This window comes from Aphidius gifuensis, linkage group LG3 (genome assembly GCF_014905175.1).
Source record: "Aphidius gifuensis isolate YNYX2018 linkage group LG3, ASM1490517v1, whole genome shotgun sequence".
Lineage (NCBI taxonomy): Eukaryota > Metazoa > Arthropoda > Insecta > Hymenoptera > Braconidae > Aphidius > Aphidius gifuensis.
Genome location: NC_057790.1, coordinates 14,593,573 through 14,618,147, shown reverse-complemented (window position 1 = coordinate 14,618,147; position 24,575 = coordinate 14,593,573). Strand labels below are relative to the sequence as shown.

At 28.8% G+C, this 24,575-nt stretch overlaps 1 protein-coding gene across 2 annotated transcripts in view; it reads left to right on the top strand.

Moving 5' to 3' along the window:
• LOC122852027 (GAS2-like protein pickled eggs) overlaps window positions 1-24,575 on the top strand; it is a 102,471-nt gene that overhangs the window by 33,275 nt on the left and 44,621 nt on the right. For both annotated transcript variants that reach the window (XM_044151581.1, XM_044151580.1), the window contains exons 2-5: window positions 10,412-10,611; window positions 10,738-11,256; window positions 11,371-11,572; window positions 11,833-11,911. In XM_044151581.1, coding sequence (XP_044007516.1) covers window positions 10,441-10,611; window positions 10,738-11,256; window positions 11,371-11,572; window positions 11,833-11,911 — 971 coding nt within the window. In that variant the 5' untranslated portion in view covers window positions 10,412-10,440. The remainder of the gene's footprint in view (window positions 1-10,411; window positions 10,612-10,737; window positions 11,257-11,370; window positions 11,573-11,832; window positions 11,912-24,575) is intronic.

The following is a 24,575-nucleotide window of genomic DNA, read 5'->3' as shown; positions in this document are numbered from 1 at the left end:
TCAACAGCTGTTGTGTTCATAACCTCTCTTTATTGACAGATGCACCAAATTATTATTAACAATGACTAAAACAATGCATATAGTTATTAAAAATTTAGCATAAGATTTTGCATTCAAGTTGGCGTTTATTTGGTGCATCAAATTTAGTAGAAAATTAATCAGATAATAATTTTACAAATTAGTAAATGTACATTAATATATTGTTTTTACTTTGTATGTCTTTATACTTATAGTTATGCATATACGCAAATCTAAATAGCTACTACAGCGATACCAGCTTATCAGGCTTTGGATAGCTACCACAGCTATCCAAAGTATATAGCTAATGTAACGAGTAGGTACGCTGTTTTCACAAGAATAGTAATCTGTCAAATGTGGATTGCCGAAATAACAATCTTCTGCTAACTATCCAAAGGTTAGTTAGCCGTGGGTAGGAGAGACAGCTATCTACACTGTGAAAAATTTCTTCTAAATTTTTGAAGAAAACTTCTTGACAAAAAATGGTTTAAAATAAAAAAAAATTATTCATTTTAAATAAAAAATGGTTTGTTTAGAGATACAAAAAATTCTTGTTTTAAATAATAAATTGTTTATAATATTCAGATAGAGTCTTGTTAGAAATGATAAAGGCTTGTGGCCACTACCATAGTTTTTCGACCAAGTTCTATGCCATAGCACTATGGCAGAAATAGTTCACATATGACGGCTATAGGGCGGCGTTTTAATCGTTTTTTGAAATTGTTTCAGCTGTACCAACTTGCTTAGAAGCACATAAAAAAAAAATAAAAATATAACCTTTCTTATTTGTTGACAATTTGATATTTTGACAGTCAATCATTATACATATGTACTATACATGTGTAAATATAAACAAACAAATTTATTAATAACGCTAACCATTGTTGTTGTATTTTCTTAATGTTGGCTGTATCAAAAAATACTAGTGTGAAGTTAGCGGTTCTATGCTGAAAATGCTGCACGCAGCATTTTTTCAACATAGTCCTCGGCGGCCATTTTCTAGTAAATTTCTAGTGAGATATAGTGACACAAGTGCTATGGCATAGAACTTGGTCGAAAAACTATGCTAGTGGCCACATGCCTTAAGTGGTTCGCGTCAAGAAGAAAAACTTCTAAACGCAATCCCCACTACTCCTTGACAGAAGCACTATTATGATTATTATATTCCATAAGTTTCTCGTTTCAAACGGCAGAAGGATTTTTTCAAGCCGAAAACTTCTAAAGTTATGCCACATGACGTTTGACGTAAACGTTGGCTGTTTGTCAAAAGACAATTGTCATTTATTTGAAACGATATACTTTGTTTAATTAAATTAATTGCGTTATTATTCAAAAAAAAAAAAATTATTATTCTCGGCAATTAAGGGTCCGGCTTAATTCCAAATTAATTCCAAATTGATTAATTATAGTTTAAAAATTATTGTATATAATTATTATTCAATATTAAAAATGATTCAATTTAGTTTTAGGTTGAAAAGAAAAAAAATTTATATAAAAAAAAATTAATAATGAAAACACAAAAATGAAATTAAATACAATAATTTTTTACTACATATAACCAATGAATTTGGAATTAATTAATTGAATTGTTATTCAAAAAAAAAAAAAAAATTATTATTCCCGGCAATTTCAAAATTCTCTATGTGACAGAATTAAAATTTGTATTCTATATTCGATCTCGCGGTCAATCGGATAACGCGCTCGCCTCCCGCCCCAAAGGATCTCGGTTCGATCTCCGTTTAGGTAGTTTAGTTGAGGAAAAAAAAAAAAAATCTCAAATTCTAATGTTAATGTTATAAACAATAAAAAAAAAAAAAATTAATTTTCAATTTTTTTTTTCACATTCCAACAGAATATTAGTTTGATTAAAAGAAAAAACCATTTGTATCAAACCAAACATTGATTCCTTCAAAACCCTTTTTAGTTATAACAAAATTTAACTTTTCTTAATTCATTACTTTTATTGTTTTTATTGAGTCATCTGTCATTTGAAACAAACAGTATATCGTTTTAAACAAATGACAATTGTCTTTTTACAAACAGCCAACGTTTACGTCAAACGTCATGTGGCATAACTTTAGAAGTTTCCGGCTTGAAAAAATCCCCCTGCCGTTTGAAACGAGAAACTTATGGAATATAATAATCATAATAGTGCTTCTGTCAAGGAGTAGTGGGGATTGCGTTTAGAAGTTTTTCTTCTTGACGCGAACCACTTACCGTGTTTAACAAGACTCTATCTGATATGAATATTATAAACAATTTATTATTTAAAACAAGAATTTTTTGTATCTCTAAACAAACCATTTTTTATTTAAAATGGATAATTTTTTTTTTATTTTAAACCATTTTTTGCCAAGAAGTTTTCTTCTAAAATTAAGAACAATTCCATTTATTTATAACTAAAAATTTTCACAGTGTAGCTTGTTGCTGCAGCTAAAAATTTTGTACAGTGTAGCTGCTGCTTTTCCTTGGACATTTGTATTCTTAAAAAATAAAGTTACGTGTATTTTATTTATAAATAAATGAAAAACCGGAAGAAAAGCAGTAGCTATGGGAAAGATGTAGCTCAGGAATCAAGGTTGCTGAAAAGTTATAATTCAAGCAACGTTCATTCCCTGAAGATAATTTTTTGGCAACAATAATTTCTTAAGAAATAATTTTCTGGCCACATTAATTCCTTAGCTACTGCTTGTCCCTATGATTTTTATTTATTCGATCAATGTAAAATCATGTTACTAATTTTTTCTATGAGTGAATGTTTCAATAAATTCATTGCTGATAGAATTGTTAAACCACATCTGGTAAGTGGCTGATGAATTAACTAAGCCTACAACACAATTCATTTAGTTTCATTTTTTTTTTCAATTATATTTACCATAACAAATGAAATCAATACTGGCAAATGTATAAGATATCGATGAAACTAAATACATTGCATTGTCATATTTATGAAGTACTAAGGCATTTGCTATGATTATCTTAATTTATAACAATATAAAAGCTATATGTACGCTTCTAACATAACGATCATCCAAGTAAAATAAAAATTATTTCTTGTCAAGTTGTGTTCGTGGTTAAGTCGATTAAAGCACGGTGTTGGGAATACGTAGAATTAGGTAGCGTTTAGAGTTTAGGGGTTCGATTCTCGGCCGATGTCAGTAGTCATACAAAAAAAAAACAAAAAAGAGAAAATATCACGTGCTATTGTCTCGATTATATTTTGCTTTTTGAACATTCAAAAACTGTAATTTTTACATATTAGAGTAACACAAACTTCACATATAAAAAATGTAAATTTTACATTTTTTCGGAGTAACACAACTTGAACGCGTCGGAAGGGGAATTTAACTTTTTGTTCTCTGTAAATTTTACATTTTTCATCGGCATTAGGACATCAAGATGTCATGTATTCTTATAAATGTAAATTTTACATTTTTTCGCTATCATACCTAAAACTACAGAAAAAAAATGTAAAATAAACTTTTTATACTGTAATATGTACAGTATTTTTTTCTCCGTGTATGCTGGAATAAAGAAATAATGATACCAGTAAAGGCTAAAATTCGAAGACGATGAGGAAAATGAAAATATAATAAAGAATAATTTCGAATTGAAAAAATACAAGAAATCATCTACCAAATAATTCATCTGCAGGTAAAATTATTTTAGCAAAAAAAAAAAAAAAAGAAAATCTTTCAATGCTGATAATGTTATTATATAGATATCACCGCAGTCATAATAGCAATAAATGAAGTAGAATTTATATATGCAATGACAGGACGGTTATTAAAAAAAAAAACAATAACATTAGCAGACGACAGTGATTATGAAGTAAAATAAAATTTGAATAAAAAAAATTTCATAAACCAATTAAAGACACTAAATTTACTAAAGAAAATATGGAAGGAACAAACAAAATAGATGAATATCTTTTAGTTGTAACAGTAATCATTTTAACAATAGAGAATAGTAGTGTACATGTGACAGTTCTGGCTCACCCCCCGCTGTGCCATCCCCTCGAAACCCGCGACCCCCTGCTGTAATCCGCGGATATCGCCCCAGGGTCCTCGAATTAATTTAATTGGGTCAAATCTCCCCGGGGGTCCTCGAATTAATTTAATTGGGTCAAATCTCCCCGGGGGTCCTCGAATTAATTAATTAGGTCAATTAATTAATTAATTAGGTCAAATCGCCATGGGGGTGCTCTCGTTAATTAGGTCAAATCGCCATGGGGGGTCTGATTTTTCATAAGACGCCATATTGGATTTTTTAAATGTCATCTTTGGTTTTTGAAAGACGCCATCTTGTGTAATTATTATTATTAATGAAAAAAAAAATTTTCCCTAACCGGGATTTGAACTCGGACCTTTCACATGACAGTTTGGCACGCTATCCTCTGAAACAAACAAGAGATTATGCTATTCCCGTCGGTGAAAGAATATTCCTTCGTATATATGTATTATGGAATTTCAACTTGTTCATATATTATTAATATTTATAAATTGTTCATAAACTACTGAAAAATGAAATATTTGAATTTTATAAAAATTATTATTTATAAATTCAAAGTATATAATTTCAAAATTTCCCGCGAAACGACATCGGTAAAGCAGTAATCGATATTATTGATTATTCTTCTATCGATTATTGATTATTCTTTTATCGATAATTGATTTTTCTTTTATCGATAGAGAAAACAATTAACTAGTTGCGCTAGTCGTCAGAAAAAAAGTGGGGATATCAGTATATAAGCAAGTGCATTTTCATAAAAGTCCTCGTCTTTTCATCGATCATTGTGGAAAATTATATCCTGTCAACTATATATATAACAAGTAAGTCATAACCTTAAAATTTTTTACATATTAATAGAAATAGTAGTATAAAAAATAACATCGATCATCCTTATTCCATCAATCTCATTGCAATCCTTGGATATTTTATAAATGTTTGAAGTCTTTCATCCTTAGATTTTCACCAGCTATCATTTGACATCAATTTTTTTTGCACCAGGTCATTATTTCTCTAAAAAATAACATAACCTTAAAAATTTTAGTAATCCATTAATATCTTTGCCATTCTTGAATATTTTATAAATGTTTTAAGTCTTTCATCCTTAGATTTTCACCAGCTATCGGTTGACATTAATATTTTCAGCACCAGGTCATTATTTCTCTAAAAAATAACATAACCTTCAAAAATTTTAGTAATCCATAAATATCTTTGCCATTCTTGAATATTTTTAAAATGTTTTGAGTCAATTATGCTTAGATTTTCACCAGCTATCAGTTGACATTAATATTTTCAGCACCAGGTCATTATTTCTCTAAAAAATAACATAACCTTCAAAATTTTAGTAATCCATTAATATCTTTGCCATTCTTGAATATTTTTGAAATGTTTTTAAGCAATTATCCTTAGATTTCCACCAGCTATCGTTTGACATTAATATTTTTTGCATCAGGTCATTATTTTTCTAAAAAAGTAACATAACCTCCAAAATTTTAGTAATCCATTAATATCTTCGCCATCCTTGAATATTTTTGAAATGTTTTTAATCAATTATCCAAAGATTTTCACCAGCTATCGTTTAACATTAATATTTTTTGCACTAGGTCAATATTTCTATAAAAAAGTAATTATTTTTAATTTTTTAGGTCAACCAAACAATTATTAATAAAATGGATCCAACCAAACCACAGAGAATGCTCCGAGAGGAATATCGAAAAACAGTTGAACTTTTACAACAGGACCCAAATCCTGATCGAGTCCGTTCTACAATTGTTTCATTACGTAGACATATTACGAATTTCAATCAATCACTTCGAAGTTTGCCAACTGCTTATAGAAAAATGACTCAGACGACAGTCATAATGCTGACACGTTTTTTATCGCAATTGGAAAGTTTGCAAGTACGAGGTGCAGGTGCATCTGCACAAGTTAATGTATCTAATGATACTGCTGAAAATTACATCGAATAGCAAGACTTAGAAAATGTATTTAGAAACAGGATGAAGACCAGCGTTATAATTAATTTAAAACATAAAGATGTAAAAAACTTCCTTTCGGATGCTAAAAAAATGTTAATTAGTCAAATAGCTCTTATTTTACAAGATAAAAATACACTCAGAGTCAATACTGTATTAGCATTGAACTATGAGATTGAAAAACCATCTGATAATAGCGTGGAAGTTGAAACAAAATATTTCAGTGAAGGTAGTTTTGAGGTTTTACAATCATCAGATCTAAACCAATTATTTAAAAATAATTTTGAACATTTTATAGAAGATGTTGAGGAAGCTGAATTAAAAGGATCCGGTTGGAAACTGCTGGAAATTCTCCATCTCGAAATCCAAATAAATGATTACATACCACTGCAAGGTGGTAATTCATCTTTCGTTGGTAATAACATTGCACTTTTACATTTTTCAATACATTGTTTTTCATGATTATCGCGTGATTGTTGACAATGAAAATAACATAAGCAACGATCACAAATTATTTTTCTCCAATCGTGTTCAGAAATCTGTGCACTCACTAATCTTGATAAGTTTTTAATCCAAGCGAAATGATATTGTGATAAATTTTTTTGTGAATTGAAGTCATCAACAACAACAACATTATCATCATCATCATCATCATCATCATCTTCTATTTCTCTTTTGACCATTAAAAGATGAATCGTTTCATGATTTGATTCATTTTTGCTAATATAATATGGCACAACCCTTTTTTTTTTCTACGTTTTTTATTTTTTTTCTCATCATCATCATCATCACTATCATCGTCATCATCATCATCATTCTCTATCCCATAAATATTAATTTTCAACTTGTTTTGTTTTTCAAAAATTTTGATTTTTTCCCATGTTATTGGAAAAGTTATTCCACTGCAATTTAATTTATCAAAATGCTTTTTGTATTGACTCGCACGCTCACCATTATTTGGCACTTTGTATAAACATGCCGAAACTGACCAAATAAAACAAAAATTATCAGAATTCTTAACGTTCACAACTGAATGAGTTTTAATTATCCACGATGGCATTTCAACGAAGGATGAATTACCACCTTGCAGTGGTATGTAATCATTTATTTGGATTTCAAGATGAAGAATTTCCAGCAGTTTCCAACCGGATCCTTTTAATTCAGCTTCCTCAACATCTTCTATAAAATGTTCAAAATTATTTTTAAATAATTGGTTTAGATCTGATGATTGTAAAACCTCAAAACTACCTTCACTGAAATATTTTGTTTCAACTTCCACGCTATTATCAGATGGTTTTTCAATCTCATAGTTCAATGCTAATACAGTATTGACTTTGAGTGTATTTTTATCTTGTAAAATAAGAGCTATTTGACTAATTAACATTTTTTTAGCATCCGAAAGGAAGTTTTTTACATCTTTATGTTTTAAATTAATTATAACGCTGGTCTTCATCCTGTTTCTAAATACATTTTCTAAGTCTTGCCATTCGATGTAATTTTCAGCAGTATCATTAGATACATTAACTTGTGCAGATGCACCTGCACCTCGTACTTGCAAACTTTCCAATTGCGATAAAAAACGTGTCAGCATTATGACTGTCGTCTGAGTCATTTTTCTATAAGCAGTTGGCAAACTTCGAAGTGATTGATTGAAATTTGTAATATGTCTACGTAATGAAACAATTGTAGAACGGACTCGATCAGGATTTGGGTCCTGTTGTAAAAGTTCAACTGTTTTTCGATATTCCTCTCGGAGCATTCTCTGTGGTTTGGTTGGATCCATTTTATTAATAATTGTTTGGTTGACCTAAAAAATTAAAAATAATTACTTTTTTATAGAAATATTGACCTAGTGCAAAAAATATTAATGTTAAACGATAGCTGGTGAAAATCTAAGGATAATTGAGTCAAAAAAATCAAAAAATATTCAAGGATTGCAAAGATATTGATGGATTACTAAAATTTTGGAGGTTATGTTACTTTTTTAGAGAAATAATGACCTGGTGCAAAAAATATTGATGTCAAATGATAGCTGGTGAAAATCTAAGGATAATTGATTAAAAACATTTCAAAAATATTCAAGGATGGCGAAGATATTAATGGATTACTAAAATTTTGGAGGTTATGTCACTTTTTTAGAAAAATAATGACCTGATGCAAAAAATATTGATGTCAAATGATAGCTGGTGAAAATCTAAGGATAATTGATTAAAAACATTTCAAAAATATTCAAGGATGGCTGAGATATTGATGGATTACTAAAATTTTGGAGGTTATGTTACTTTTTTAGAAAAATAATGACCTGATGCAAAAAATATTAATGTCAAACGATAGCTGGTGGATCTCTAAGGATAATTGCTTAAAAACATTTCAAAAATATTCAAGAATGGCAAAGATATTAATGGATTACTAAAATTTTGAAGGTTATGTTATTTTTTAGAGAAATAATGACCTGGTGCTGAAAATATTAATGTCAACCGATAGCTGGTGAAAATCTAAGGATAATTGACTTAAAACATTTTAAAAATATTCAAGAATGGCAAAGATATTAATGGATTACTAAAATTTTGAAGGTTATGTTATTTTTTAGAGAAATAATGACCTGGTGCTGAAAATATTAATGTCAACCGATAGCTGGTGAAAATCTAAGGATAATTGACTTAAAACATTTTAAAAATATTCAAGAATGGCAAAGATATTTATGGATTACTAAAATTTTGAAGGTTATGTTATTTTTTAGAGAAATAATGACCTGATGCAAAAAATATTGATGTCAAATGATAGCTGGTGAAAATCTAAGGATAAAAGACTTAAAACATTTATAAAATATCCAAGGATTGCAATGAGATTGATGGAATAAGGATGATCGATGTTATTTTTTATACTACTATTTCTATTAATATGTAAAAAATTTTAAGGTTATGACTTACTTGTTATATATATATATAGTTGACAGGATATAATTTTCCACAATGATCGATGAAAAGACGAGGACTTTTATGAAAATGCACTTGCTTATATACTGATATCCCCACTTTTTTTCTGACGACTAGCGCAACTAGTTAATTGTTTTCTCTATCGATAAAAGAAAAATCAATTATCGATAAAAGAATAATCAATAATCGATAGAAGAATAATCAATAATATCGATTACTGCTTTACCGATGTCGTTTCGCGGGAAATTTTGAAATTATATACTTTGAATTTATAAATAATAATTTTTATAAAATTCAAATATTTCATTTTTCAGTAGTTTATGAACAATTTATAAATATTAATAATATATGAACAAGTTGAAATTCCATAATACATATATACGAAGGAATATTCTTTCACCGACGGGAATAGCATAATCTCTTGTTTGTTTCAGAGGATAGCGTGCCAAACTGTCATGTGAAAGGTCCGAGTTCAAATCCCGGTTAGGGAAAATATTTTTTTTCATTAATAATAATAATTACACAAGATGGCGTCTTTCAAAAACCAAAGATGACATTTAAAAAATCCAATATGGCGTCTTATGAAAAATCAGACCCCCCATGGCGATTTGACCTAATTAATTAATTAATTGACCTAATTAATTAATTCGAGGACCCCCGGGGAGATTTGACCTAATTAATTAATGAATTGACCTAATTAATTAATTCGAGGACCCCCGGGGAGATTTGACCCAATTAAATTAATTCGAGGACCCCCGGGGAGATTTGACCCAATTAAATTAATTCGAGGATCCCCGGGGAGATTTGACCTAATTAAATTAATTCGCGGACCCCCTGTGGCGATATCCGCGGATTCCGCGAAATCAACCGCGGATCACAGCAGGGGGCCGCGGGTTTCGGGGGGATTAAAATTCCCTCTGCATGGCAGGCACAGTTGCTTCAGCAACTGCTTCATCATTTTTTTAGTTTTGTCAAAAGAAGTTTATGTAAAAATATTATTATTATTATTATTGTTGTTCTTAATAAATTATTGCCTAAAAGTTATCTGTTCATTCATTTGATTTTTATACGGCGTCTTAAAGTTGTCAACTTTGACATCAATTATCTAGAAAAAGTTACATACAAAAATTTGGAAAAACTATTAATGAATGAAAATTATTAAGGGCTGCGTGTTAAAGTTGTCAACTTTGACATTAATTATTTAGAAAAAGGTACATACAATAATTCGAAGAAACTATTGAAAAAATAGATAATTATTCTAGCTTTTATATAGGATCGAAAAATCAAAAATCGTATAGTTTGAAATTCTATTTACTTTCAACTATAATCCGTAGTTTGTGATTCGTTCTTTTTTTTCTCTTGTATAATTTTCTATTTATATCTTGCAGTGTTTATCAATTTAAAATTAAAAAATTTATAAAAAGTTCATAAATTCAATTCTGAAATAATTATATAATCATGTTTTGATTTCAGAAAAAGTGAGAAAATTACTTACAAATTCAATGGCTGTGCTACTTGAAGCGAGGCCTTACAGGCCCTTCAAATCATCTGAAGAATATTCAATTGCTATGAAAGAAGATCTTGCTGAATGGCTCAACGCACTTTATCCAGAGCTCAGACTGACACTCGAAAATTTCATGGACAAACTTGACACCGGAGTTGTTCTTTGTAAGGTAAATGTGACTTTACAATACATCCAAAACACAATTACTATTTTTGAGTGAAAATTGTTCTAGTTGCAATTTCAAGTCTGCCTACTAACCTATTTAATGAAAGATAATTAAAATGATTTTTTATAGCATGCAAATAACGTTAGAAAAGCAGCAGCAGAATATGTGGCTCGTAGGCAAGCTAGAAAAATGATGACACGTTCAATAACATCATCTTTAGCAATGCCAATAAGTGAGCTGAATGATGTTGCTTTTTTGCCAAACGCAAAAGCGGGTACATTTTTTTCACGTGATAATGTATCAAATTTTATAAGTTGGTGTCGCAATAGTCTTGGAATTATTGATTGTTTATTATTTGAAAGTGACGATTTGATAATGCGAAAAAACGAAAGACATGTTATATTATGTTTACTTGAAGTTGCTAGACGTGGTGCTAAATTTGGGATGCTTGCACCAATGCTGGTGCAAATGGAGCGACAAATCGATCGAGAAATCGCTGCTGATAACAAAATAATAATTGGTGATGTTCATGATGGAAATGATGATAGTGATGATGAATATGAAGAAAGGCCCGAATATAAACCATGCTTGATTTATGGACCTCAACCACAAATCGTAACGAATGATCTGAAGAGTCTTGATGATATGGTAGTTATGCTATTTTAAAATTTTTTTTTTCTCATTAAAATTTTTACTTGATCACTAATGTCATCACTATTTTTTTACTTGAGTAAATAAATTACAAACCATTTGTTCTTATAGGTTCGTGACTTGGTTGAAAATTGTACTTGTCCAAGTCAGTTTCCAATGATACGTGTTTCAGAAGGCAAATATCGAATTGGTGATACGAAGGTTTTAATTTTTGTGCGGATATTAAGGAGTCATGTTATGGTTCGTGTAGGCGGAGGCTGGGACACACTCAGTCATTATCTCGACAAGCACGATCCTTGTCGATGTCGTACATGTGCGTTTCTTTAGAAAAAGATTTTCTTCTTTTTTTTTTTTTGTATATAAGTAACAAGTTTGATTGTAACTTTATATATTTATTTATTCATTTATTTATTTATTTATTTATTCATTTATTTATTTATTTATTTATTTAATTATTTATTTATTTATTTATTTATTCAAATTCATAGATGATTTTTCACTTAATGTTAATATTACTGTAATTGTATTCTTGAGTTGAAATTAGAAAAATTGAAGTTTCATTTGTCTTTCCAGCACATCGATCAATGATATCTGCAAAACTAATACCAAAAACTGGTGGAAACATTGACAACTCTCAAGTTTATTACGAGCGGTAAGTTAACAATCATACGCATCAAATACTTCTCATCAGTTGTTGATTTAATGTTGAATTATATTGTTTTAAATTCATAAAAAGTTTATTGCAAAAAAAAAATAGGTCAAATGGATATACAAATTATGTAAGCAACTGGTTTCAAATATCAATTTTACGTAGGCGAAACCTATAGTATTGAATTCACTATATGAATTTATTAAAATGGTCATATCTCCTAAAATAATATAGTTAGAAAGTTCGTATTAGAACCAAATTGAAGGTTGTGAAAAATGCTATAATTCGGTATATGATATAAATTATTATAATTATTAGTTATGCCAGAAGAGGAACAGAAGGCAACATGGTGAAATATAGTTTAAAAAAAAGACGATCTGAACCTCGTACATGGAAAAAATGGCCTCAAAAAATGGCCTTTTTTTTTGGCCTCTTAAAAATGGCTTTAAAAAATGGCCTTATGTTTTTGGCCTCTTTTGGCCATTTTAAGGCCATTCTTAAAGGCCAAAAATATAAGGCCATTTTAAGAGGCCAAAAAATAAGGCCATTTTTGAGGCCATTTTTTCCATGTACGAGGTTCAGATCGTCTTTTTTTTTAACTATATTTTACCATGTTGCCATGGTATTTACGGCAAGCTGAAATAACAGACGAACTTCCCGGCTCTGGTTATCAACAAAAGAAGAATTTCCAAAAATTATGAACAGAGAATATTAAGAAAACTATAAAAACAAATCGTGGATGCGATTTTTTGCCTAGACATTTAAAATTGCAAAATCTATATAATTGAGAGGTAGTTTTTTTTTTGCTATTGTTAGAAATTTGTTAATTAACAAAAAAACAAAATTTGCGTTTTTTTATACCTCCCATAGCTTTTTAAAAAATTAACTTATATACTTCCATTTGATCTCAAATTTTTGGCCTTTTAAATACCGAGAGCCACACTGTCTTGATAAAAAACGCTCCGAACTCGCGTTAATTAGTTATCAACAATTGTTTATAATAATAAGTAGTGTCTGGTATGTTCTAATAAAAAAATATCCATGAAGGATTGCTCTCAACGATTTTTTAGGAGAGGGTGTGGCTCTCAGAAATTTAATCAGGAATTTTTTGGGCTTTACAAAATTTTTTTATGTTTATTTGTTCATAAGTTATTGAAAGTATAAAACAACTAACAATTTAAATTTCAACACTGTTTTTTGACAAAAAAGGGATGCGCGCATGCGTAAAAGTTATAATTTGCTTGATCGATAAAATAGTTAATTAAATTATCACGTTATTAAAAAAAAAAAAAAAAAATTGCTATACGGAACAATTTTTATAAATAAAAGTATTAAACAAAATGATTTGAAAAAAAAATTTGTTTAGTTAAAAAAAAAGTAAATTGAACGATTTATTTTTTTAATATTTGTATTGATTTATTTCTTGAACAAATCTAATAGAATCATTGATATTGATACCTCCATGAAGTATAACCTCAAATTTGTATTATCTGTATTTTGATTTGTGTACATAATTTGACAGCGCACGTCAGGGCAAAAAAAAAAAAAATTCAATTATACATATAATTTAAAATTGTAAAAAAAATTAAACTGTAACGAATTTCGAATAATCGAGATAAACCACACAGGCTTTCGCCGGAGTTTTGAAAATTTTCAATTTTCAATAGAACGAATTCGTTACTAAAAATTTTTAACATATCATTTTTTGATCAAATTGGAAAAAACTGTTTTTTTGTTATGACCAAAAATATAAAAAAATAAAAAAAAGTCCTCATGCATGAAATGTTAAATCCCTTAAAAAGTTACTGTGTTTAGAATCAATTATCTCTAAAACGAGATGAGACATAATTGTAAAGTTAAAATCATTGGATGGATGAGAATTTCAAGATTCATGTAACAAAATTCCAGAGAATAGGTACACTGAGAACAAAAAACAACAAAAATTGTTGTGACAGCACAACAAACTTGAGGCGAAATTCTATCCTGTCACTTTTTGTTGTGCTGCAACAAAAATTGTTGTATCGTTTAACGAAATTTGTTGTGCTGCAACAAATTTTATTGTATCGTTGAACAAATTTAATTTAGCTGCACAACAATTTTTACCATCCAATAATATTTGTTGTGTTGCTCAATAATATTTGTTCGGCTGCTCAATAAATATTGTCCAGTTTCAAGGCAAATTTTGCCGTGCTGCACAACAATGTCGATGTCGGTATTGGCACATTATATGGATGACCCGTACAATTAACGTAAATATACAGGCGTAAGTTACCGAGAGATAAGAAATACGGGAGTAATTTACCAATCCCGAGCTAAAAAATCTCAGTCTTAAAAATGTCGAAGTCTTAAAACAGTCTTTATTTGCCTAACTAGAAAGACTTCGGAAGACTTCCAATTAAAGACCTCAGGCTCACGAAGTCTTCCATTTGAAGACTTCGTAAGCCTGAGGTCTTTCAGAGGAAGTCTTCCATTTCAAGACCGTAGGCTTCCGAAGTCTTCCGTTTTTTTATTTTTTTTTTATTTTTAGCCGTAAAAAAAGCAAAAAAAAAAAATCTACGAAGGAACGATCGTAGGTCTCCGGTGTGAAAGTCAGATAGGCTAACCTTTCAGCCAGTTGTTTAATTGATATTGATAGAGATTATTTACATTATGAACTTTTGAGGTCTATTTTTTGTTATTTGAATCAATTTTATATTGTAATTACTTGAATGATATATTCAAAGTAGTATCTAATACTAGATCTATTGAAATTAGAAGAACTTAATTATTTTTTTTTCCAAAAGATATATAAATTTTAAAAAATTATGTAATAAAATGAATTAGGTGATAAGAGCAATATCTTAATACGAATTTACGAGATATAGTTGTTTTTAGATATAAATTAATAAGAAACTTGATAACTTTATATCGGGTAGTTTGAAATTTTTCTAAGTTCCTTAATTTTTGTTAAAATAAATTTACAAGTCTTTAATTTCAAGATCGCAGGCTTTCGAAGTCGTTTTTCTTTAAAATTTATTTTATTTTATTTTAATTTGAGGGTGGACCCGAAAATGAATCCCGCTGTGATATTAAAAAATTTTAGAAAACCTGGAGGCTTCCGAAGTCTTTCAAATCAAGCGTTAACGCAGCTTTGAAAATTATCAAAAAAAATTGTAATTTACTAATTTTATGTGAAAGATTTCGGAACACTAATAAAGCGCGTTTTAAGATTTGGAAGACAGTTTAAGTTCAATAAAGCGCGTTTTAGGACTTGGAAGACCTTGGAAGACTGCGATTGTTAACTCGGGTTAACTTACTATTTTGTAAGGTTTTACACGGAGAGAAATCCGCAGCAAACAATGCTGTAGAGTATCAAACAAATTTTACTGTAGTCTACTGGAAATTGAGAAGTTGCGTAGGGAGGCCACCAGGATCGACTAGAATTTCCTACTACACTACAGTAATTTTAATCAAAACAAAACAAAAAAATTACACAAGAAATTAAATAAAACCTTATTGTTTAAACATCAAAATAAAAATGTAACGTGTTTATTCATTTTTAAAAAATGAACCATTTTATAATTTTCATGTGTTTCACCGCATTTTTATTTAGATTCATGAATAAAATAAAAACAATAAACTTTTCTAGAAGAGGTTAGGAACACACTTGATTTCCAATAAATATTGTAACGATTCTCGTTGCCTTAAAGGCTAAGCCACATAGACAATGGTTCGACTCTTCAACTAGCGACATCATCAACATCAAGTCACATTAGAGTAGGGCAAATCCCCCCTTTTCGATTTGTAAAATTGAGTAAAATAATTAGTGAGTGAAAACTCGCTCTCTTGTCTTTGAGACGTCAGACTGACTGGACCTTTGTTTTAACCAGTCGTCTGGCGACGGTGAGTTTGAGGTTATTTTTCTGTATGTTGGACATGGTGGATCAACCACCATGTGCTACCTTTTGTTTAACTTTGATTTTATGACCAACTCAAGGCGGATCCTTGAGTTGATTATGATACTTTTGATACTTTTGATTATTAGATTTAGCTTCTTAATTATTAAATAATTAATATTTTGTTGGACGCGGTCCCCTTTAGATTAGGATTTTTGAGATATTATTGGATTAGTTATTTTGTATTTGAGTTACGTTGGCTATTTGAGTTTGTTTGTTAAATAAATATAAAGTAAATGAATTAATTGTGTTTCTTTTGTTATTATTTTTGGGGTGTTTATTAATTATTATTTTCAGAATTTAATTATTAAAACAGCTTTATCCGGCCCTTCTACCAAAACCCACACACTGAGCGACCCTGCGACTTTCCTCTAGATTGCTTGTTTCGGTTGTTTTATTCATTGTTTGATTATATTATTGTCCAGGTATGAATGTGTTCTGAGCGCGAGATTGTGTTAGGTCTTTTTCCGGTTTTAAGGTGATTTGAAAACCCCTGATTTTAATTATTACGTTTTTGGATACAAATTATTATTATTATTATATTGGATTTATTGGATTTTAGTTTGGTTTGTTAAAATGGACAATTTTTAGGTAAAATGACGGTAACAAACGGTCCGAGAAGATAACTGGCAGAAATGTCATGTTACAATATTCGTGTCATCTGGCGGAAAAACCTGCTGTACACTTCAGTAATTTCTGGCGTAAAGTATACCATTAACTCAAGACTTCCAAAAATTCCGGTAGACTACAGTAAAAAACTTAGATGAAATAAAGTAATAATAATTATAATAAGTGGAAATTAGTCGCTTTAATGACGTCAGCTATGATTTTTACGATACCACTACGGTAATATATGCTGCGGATTTCTCTCCGTGTACCCGTAGTTTTTTAAATTTCCCTTTGTTAAATATTTCCTTCCACTGTCATTGCATATCTTGCAAAGTTAAAATACGGAATTAAACAAGTCCAAGGGCCAATCGCACGTTTAATTTAAATAATATTTTCAAGATATTGAAAAGCATCTGGATTAAAAAATTGATGTAATTTTTTCAGTAAGTAGTTACTGACACTTTTACTAGCAATTGCATCAGAAACATTGTCTTTCAAGTAATTTATATCATTGATTGTTATAACATATTCACGATTTGAAATATTTTCTACTATATGTTCTTCCAATGTAATCTATTGTAAAAATTGTCTCATTTTACAACCTAATTTTTTTTTTTTTGAGAATTTATGTGCATAGAAAGTTTATGAAAGAGAATTTATGTGCAAAGGCAATTTATGTGCATAAGAAAGACCAATTGGTTTAATATTGATAAACCTTGTGGAAGTCCTTTTGTTTTTAGTGGAATGACTTCTAAATTCTGTATCGAATTACTAGGTGATGCATCATGATATCAAAGTTGAATTATCATCAGATATATAGTTGTGACAACTATTTTATTTTTATCAACATTACTTGCAATTAAATTTTATGCAATACTTATTTCTTGGATTGGAATTATCTTATCCTAATATATATGTATATTGAGTTTTATTTATTATTGATTCATTTCCATTAATCTTAACATCACTTGTTATTGAACTGTTGTCATCTTTTAAGTTTACATTTACTTGATTATTTGCAGATTAATGACAACTATTTAAGGGTATTTCGTATTCATTTGTAATTTCAATATTACTAAGTACCGATGTATCATTTTCAGCGGATGAATTATTTTCTTGTGCAATGAACTCATTTGTAATTTTAACATTGATCAGTACCAATTTATTATTATCAGTTTCAGCTGATGAATTATTATCAAAAATCATGAGGGGCCAGAAGTAAGTACACATATGCGAAATGAATATAATAATAATTGTCTCAACAGTTTTAAAATTGAAAAGATCATACGTAGGGCTTTTCGGGTGTTATCGGTAAGACTCGGTCTAGGTCGTGTGCCTCCCCTAGCGAATCCGTCGACACCTATTCGATCGGGATTTGACTCTCCAATGTAGCACTCAGTCGACAGCGATTTGACAGCTATTTGACAGCATATATGAAACGTGATTCACGAGCGCCGAATAATCGATATGACTTGGAAAAATAGAAAAGTCATGTAAGAATATAATCACAACAACTTAAACTGAAGAAACTCTTGACTAGTATATGTATTAAAATATTAATTAAGAGTTTAAATCATACATAGTAGAGAGGTTAGGTTGACATGATTCATTCAGAAAGCTGTCGAGCCTCAGGTTTCGGTAATTGACTCGGTCATTATTACCGAGATATTTTGTCACTGAATCAACAGACTTTCGGCACCGAATTGAGAGCCGCTTAATTTATTTATTTTTCATTGTTTTAAATTGTTACAACATCATATTGAGCTTTATTTATGATAGATTTGTATTTTTTTAATGAAAATATTAATAAAAAATATAAGAAACTTGTATAAATTGAAAAAAAAAATTTTTTTTTTGTTAATTTTTGAGTCTATTGTTAAAAACAATCGCATAAAAAAAACAAACTCAAACTGTATATGACAGCATTGAAAGATCAAACAATTGCAAAGAAAAGTTTTTTTCAATTTTATATCACTATATGAGCATTGACGCTGTCTCGACACCGTTTTGATTGCGTTTCGACAGCATTTCGACCAAAAATTTTTTTTTTCCAATTTTCAGAAGTTTTTTATATTTTTTATTAATATTTTTATTAAAAAATACAAATCTATCATTAATAAAGTTATATTATGATGTTTAAACATTTTAAAACAATGAAAAATCAATCAAGTCTGTCGAAAAGCGGTCGAAATGCTGTCGAAACGCGATCAAAACGGTGTCGAGATAGAGTCAATGCTCATATAGTGATATAAAATTGAAAAAAGTTGTTTTTGCTATCGTTTGATCTTTTAATGCTTTTATATACTGTTTAATTCTGTTTTTTTTGATGCCATTGTTATTAACAATAGATTTGAAAATTATTGACCAAAAAAAAGATTTTTTTTTCAATATTTACACGTTTTTTATAATTTTTGTTAATATTTTTATTTAAGAAATACAAATCTATTATAAATAAAGCTTATCATGATGTTTCAACAATTCAAAACAATGAAAAATGAATAAATTAAGCACCTCTCAATTCGGTGTCGAAAGTCTTTTGTCGAAAGATTCAGTGACAAAATATCTCAGTAATAATGACCGAGTCAATTACCGATGAATGGTCTGAAGCTCGACAGCTTTCTGAATCCAGTAAATATGTGAATCATGTCGACCTAACCTCTCTACCATGTATAATTTAAACTCTTATTTAATGTTTTAATACATATACTAGTCAAGATTTTCTTCAGTCTAAGTTGTTATTATAATTTTATCTTTATCATTTTTTATTCTTTGCAGATATTATTTAAATTAATTCGTAGAATAGATTATTTTCACAACATTATTTTCTAGTTTAAAGAGAAATTATTGGGTCAAACGGCTGTAAAGGTAATCTAAGCTACGTATTCATTGATTTGGAAACATTCTTTCCTTAGATACATTTCCCATAATTAATTAATAAAAAAAGCTATTGGCAAATGGTTCTCGGGGAAAAATGTTTCTAAATAAATTAATTTGCAGTCTAGATTATTTTTACAGCCATTTGACACAATAACTTTTTTTCAAATAGATGATAAAGCCGTCAAGATAATCTAGACTGCAAATTAATTTATTTAGCACCATTCTGTCCTGAGAAACATTTGTCATAATTGATTAATTAAATGGCTATCGGCAAATGTTTCTAATAAAAGAATGTTGCTAAATAAAATAATTCGTAGACTAAATTATTTCTACAGCTATCTGACACAATGTTTCTTTTCAATGGAAAATAATGCTGTGAAAAAATCTGGACTCCAAAATAATTTATTCGGCAACATTTCTTTCTTAGAAACATTTGCCAATAGCTATTTGATTAATTAACTATGGCAAATGTTTCTAAGAAAAGAATGTTGGCAAATAAATTAATTTGCAGTCTAGAATATCTTGATAGCATTATTTTCTATTGAAGAAAAATTATTGTGACAAATGGCTGTAAAAATAATCGAGACTGCGAATTAATTCAATTGGCAACATTCTTTCCTTAGACCCATTTGTCGGTAACTTTTCCATTAATTAATTATGGCAAATGTATCTAAGGAAAGAATGTAAGGTAAGGAATTGAGGTTGCCAAAAAATTATGTTTCAAGGAAATAATGTTGCTCATGTATTTTTCTTATAAAATAAATCGAAATTCCGAGAAAAAGCAATAGCTAAGAAACTGATGTTGCCAAAAAATTATGTTTTAAGAAATGAATGTTGCTCGAAACATAATTTTTCAGTGACCTTAAGGGAGTACCTCCATCGATTAGTTTTCTTACAATTTTCCTAATTTTTGGATATATAAATCTTGAAATTCCCCTGCATCTAATGATCTTAATTTTGTAATCATGAACAATCTAGTATTAGAGATAATTGAGTCTAAACAGGTGAACTTTTTACGTGGTTTAACATTGCAGGTATAGGATTTTTTTTTATTTTTTTATATTTTTAGTTCTAGCAAAAAAACGGTACTTACAAATTTAAAAAAAATAAATATGTCAAAATTAATATAATTTAGAAAATTTTGAAAAAAAAATTAAATGCTTGAACTTTCTATAATCAGAGATATTGTTAATTGAAGTTTGCAAAATTTATTAATATTTGACATGAACGTGAGGCTGAGTGGCAATATGCGTCGCGCGCAGCTTTACACCTATCATATATATCACACACATTCATACATACATCCTGACAAAAATAAACTTATCTATGAAAATAAATTGAAATTTTTTTAAATCAAATTTTCCTAATATTTTTAAACACATTAATTATTTTAACGAATTTATTTTTAATATTTTTAAACGTTTATTGAAGTCAAATTCGACAGCTGTCACTACACAATCATCATACATTTGCACCCACACAAGTATATATTCAAACGGTCTTGGCTGTGATTGGCTGGGATTGGTACAGTATTAGGCAAAAACTTTAATTTACAATATAGACTTTTTGTTTCAATTATCACTAAGCTGTGAACAAAACTTTCTATTCCGATTCTCGCTGAGGTACTACCTTAATTCCTTAGCTACATCTTTTCCTTAGCTACTGCTTCTCCTTGGGATTTTTATTTATTTTATCAATGAAATACATGTAAATTTATTTCTTAAATAAAATACATGTGAATTTATTTTTTAACAATAAAAATGTCCAAGGAAAAGCAGTACCTAAGTTGCTCATGTATTTTATTTATATAACAAATAAAGATCCCAAGGAAGATCAGTAGCTAAGAAAGAGATGTATCTAAGAAACTAATCTTGCCAAAAAATTATGTTTAAAGAAATGAATGTTGCTCAAAACATGATTTTTTGGCAACCTTAATTCCTTAGCTACATCTTTTTCTGAGCTATTGCTTTTCCTTGGGATATTCATTTACTTTATAAATAAAATACATGTAAATTTTTGAAGTGAAACTTCTTTAGAATGGGCAGTAAATAAAAAAAAACAAAAGATGGATGCAACGAAAGTAACGGTATGAAGGTAAGCAATTTTAAATTATTTTTTATTTTGTTTTATTTATTTATTCCCTTGACAACGATACGAAAAAATTTGTTTCAAAATTTTAGTTTCATGAAAAATTTAAGAGACAAAGGTGAATATTAAGGTTAAAACTTTTATTATATACAATATATAATTTATTATATTATTTTTAATGAAATAATGTGTGTTTAAAATTATTCTGTTAAATAAACAAATAATACACAAGATAATGGTTATTCAAGTGCTTGATATAATACGACAGCAACATCATAATCACAATACCAAACAACAATAAATAATATGTGGATGAAATGTGGTACCACGTGAACGTAAAGATAGCAAAGATGGTAATTTAGATTGTATAGGATTTCAAGAGACAATTAATGACATTGAAATATTATTAGAAACATGTGATGAATGTACTGGTAATCCTAAATCAGTAAAATTTAAAATACGACTAGATCCTATACCAATGTCTGGTAATTTTCATGAGACTTGTACTGGTAGTTGTAATAATATTTTTAATCAAATAATGAGTATCGAAAATGAATTTGTCAAATAAACAAATAAAACCCAAGATAGTGGTTATTCAAGTGCTTGATATAATACGACAGCAACATCATACTCACAATACCAATAACAACAATAAATGATATGTGGATGAAATGTGGTACCACGTGAACGTAAAGATAGTAAAGATGGTATTTTAGATTGTATAGGATTTCAAGAAACGATTAATGACATTGAAATATTATCAGAAAAATGTGACAAATGTACTGGTAATCCTAAATCAGTAAAAATTAAAATACGACCAGGTGCTATACCAATGTCTGATAATTTTGATGAGACTTGTACTGGTGGTTATAATAATATTTTTGAACAAATAATAAGTATCTAAAATAAATCTGTTAAATAAACAATTAATACACAAGATAGTAGTTATTTAAGTGCTTGATATAATACAACAGCAACATCATAATCACAATACCAAACAACAATAAATAATATATGTGGATAAAATGTAGGTATATAATAAATGTGGATAAAATATATGTAGATAATATAGTAAAGATAGTAAAGATCGTATTTTAGATTGTATAGGATTTGAAGAAACAATTAATGACACTGAAATATTATCAAAAACATCTGATAAATGTACTGGTAATCCTAAATCAGTAAAATTTAAAATACGACCAGGTGCTATACCAATGTCTGGTAATTTTCATGAGGCTTGTACTGGTAGTTGTAATAATATTTTAAATCAAATAATGAGTATTTGAAATGAATCTGTCCAATAAACAAATAATACACAAGATAGTGGTTATTCAAGTGCTTGTGCTTGTTATGATCGTGCTTGTCATAATCGAAATAAATTCAAGATCTTGAATGAATTTGTTAAGGACAAAAAAATGGAACAGATGATTAAATATTGAATCATTCAATGAAACAACAACAACAGGAGTAAATAATAAATAAATAAATGATGTACCAAGTGGAAATCAAAATAACAACAACAATATTGATCATATATAAACAACAGCAATCATAATAGAACAAATACAGGGTGGTAGTGGTGGCAGCGGCGGCGATGATGCACCATCATGTGTTTGTGGTTAATTCGCTCATAAAAAAGATGTTGAAAAAATCGATCAATGTTTGACATTAAATTTTTTTAACATCAAATAGTTCGTTTTGTTTTTTTTTTTATTCAAATCTTGAGGAGATAGCTACTAAATTAAAATCAAATTTATTTCCATTATAATTTGTATTAATTTTATTCATATTTTTCAGGCTATAACATGTCAGATTACGAGGCTGGAATTGACTCAATATTCAATAATATTGGAAGCTTAAGTCATCTAAAGTTGATATATCGGGAAAATATTAAAAGATATCATCCCGACAAAAATCCTGAAGATAAAAGAGCAACTGAAAAAACTCAGTATTTCATAAATATATATGAAAAGAGATATTTCTCAATTGGTAATTGATATTTTAATACAATAATCTCGACATTTGAAGATATAAATTTTATAGTGTTTTCTTTTATTCCAGCATAATAGTTGAAGAACAACAACAGCAACAACAACAGCAACAGCAACAACAAGATTATTTATATGACCCTTTCAATATTGATTCCGATGTTCAAATCATTTACGAGACATACGATCAACAACAACAACAACATGATGATTTATATGACATTTTCGATATTGATTCTGATGTTGAAATAATTTGTCAGTCACACAATCAACAACAACAACAACAACAACAACAACAACAACAACAACAACAACAACAACAACAACAACAACAACAACAAAAACAAACACACGTGTATCGTCTTCATCAGCAAATCAGAAGACTTAAAAAAAAATTCGACGTCAATATTCAGAAATACAACGACAGCAAGATAAAATAAATAAATATAAACAATTAAAAAAAAAAAACATTTATATACAACATGAAACTTAAATTGAATTCAATATTATAATTTGATAATTTGCTATTAAATCATAAATTATTTATCTTATTTTTCACAAATTGTTTGACATAAATCTTTATAAAAAAAATAATGATGCTGTTTTATTCATATCCTTCTCCAGATATCTTTTTAGAAAGCTTCTACAATTTATCTTAATTTTCCCGTTGATTTTTTATTTTTTTTCTGCCTGAAAAAAATGAAACGACGAATAGAAAGACGTCGGTATTAACTTAGAAAAATTAAGTAGCCCTGTAGTCCAAAAATCGAGACGTTTGCCTAGTAAGCAAAAGACCTGGGTTCGATTCCCGGCGGGGGAACTTCTTTATTTTTTCTAAGTTTCTGTATTTTTCATTTCATGTTCATTTTCATATTCAGAGATAAAAATTTAGCCGGTTGAGATACTAAATACTTACATATTGTCCTATACTTGAATCTTTCTTGAATATCGAGAATATATATATACATAAAAGTAATATATAATGAAAAGATCATACAAAAGAAAACAGGATAAGAATAATACTGACACTAAAAATTGATAAACAGTCAAAGAGAAAAATTCCATATGAATTGCTTATTAATATTATAAAAAAAAATTTTTGTCGATTACTTATATTCAGAGTATTAAATATGATCAAATAGAAATTATAGAGTATGAACAAGAATTCTC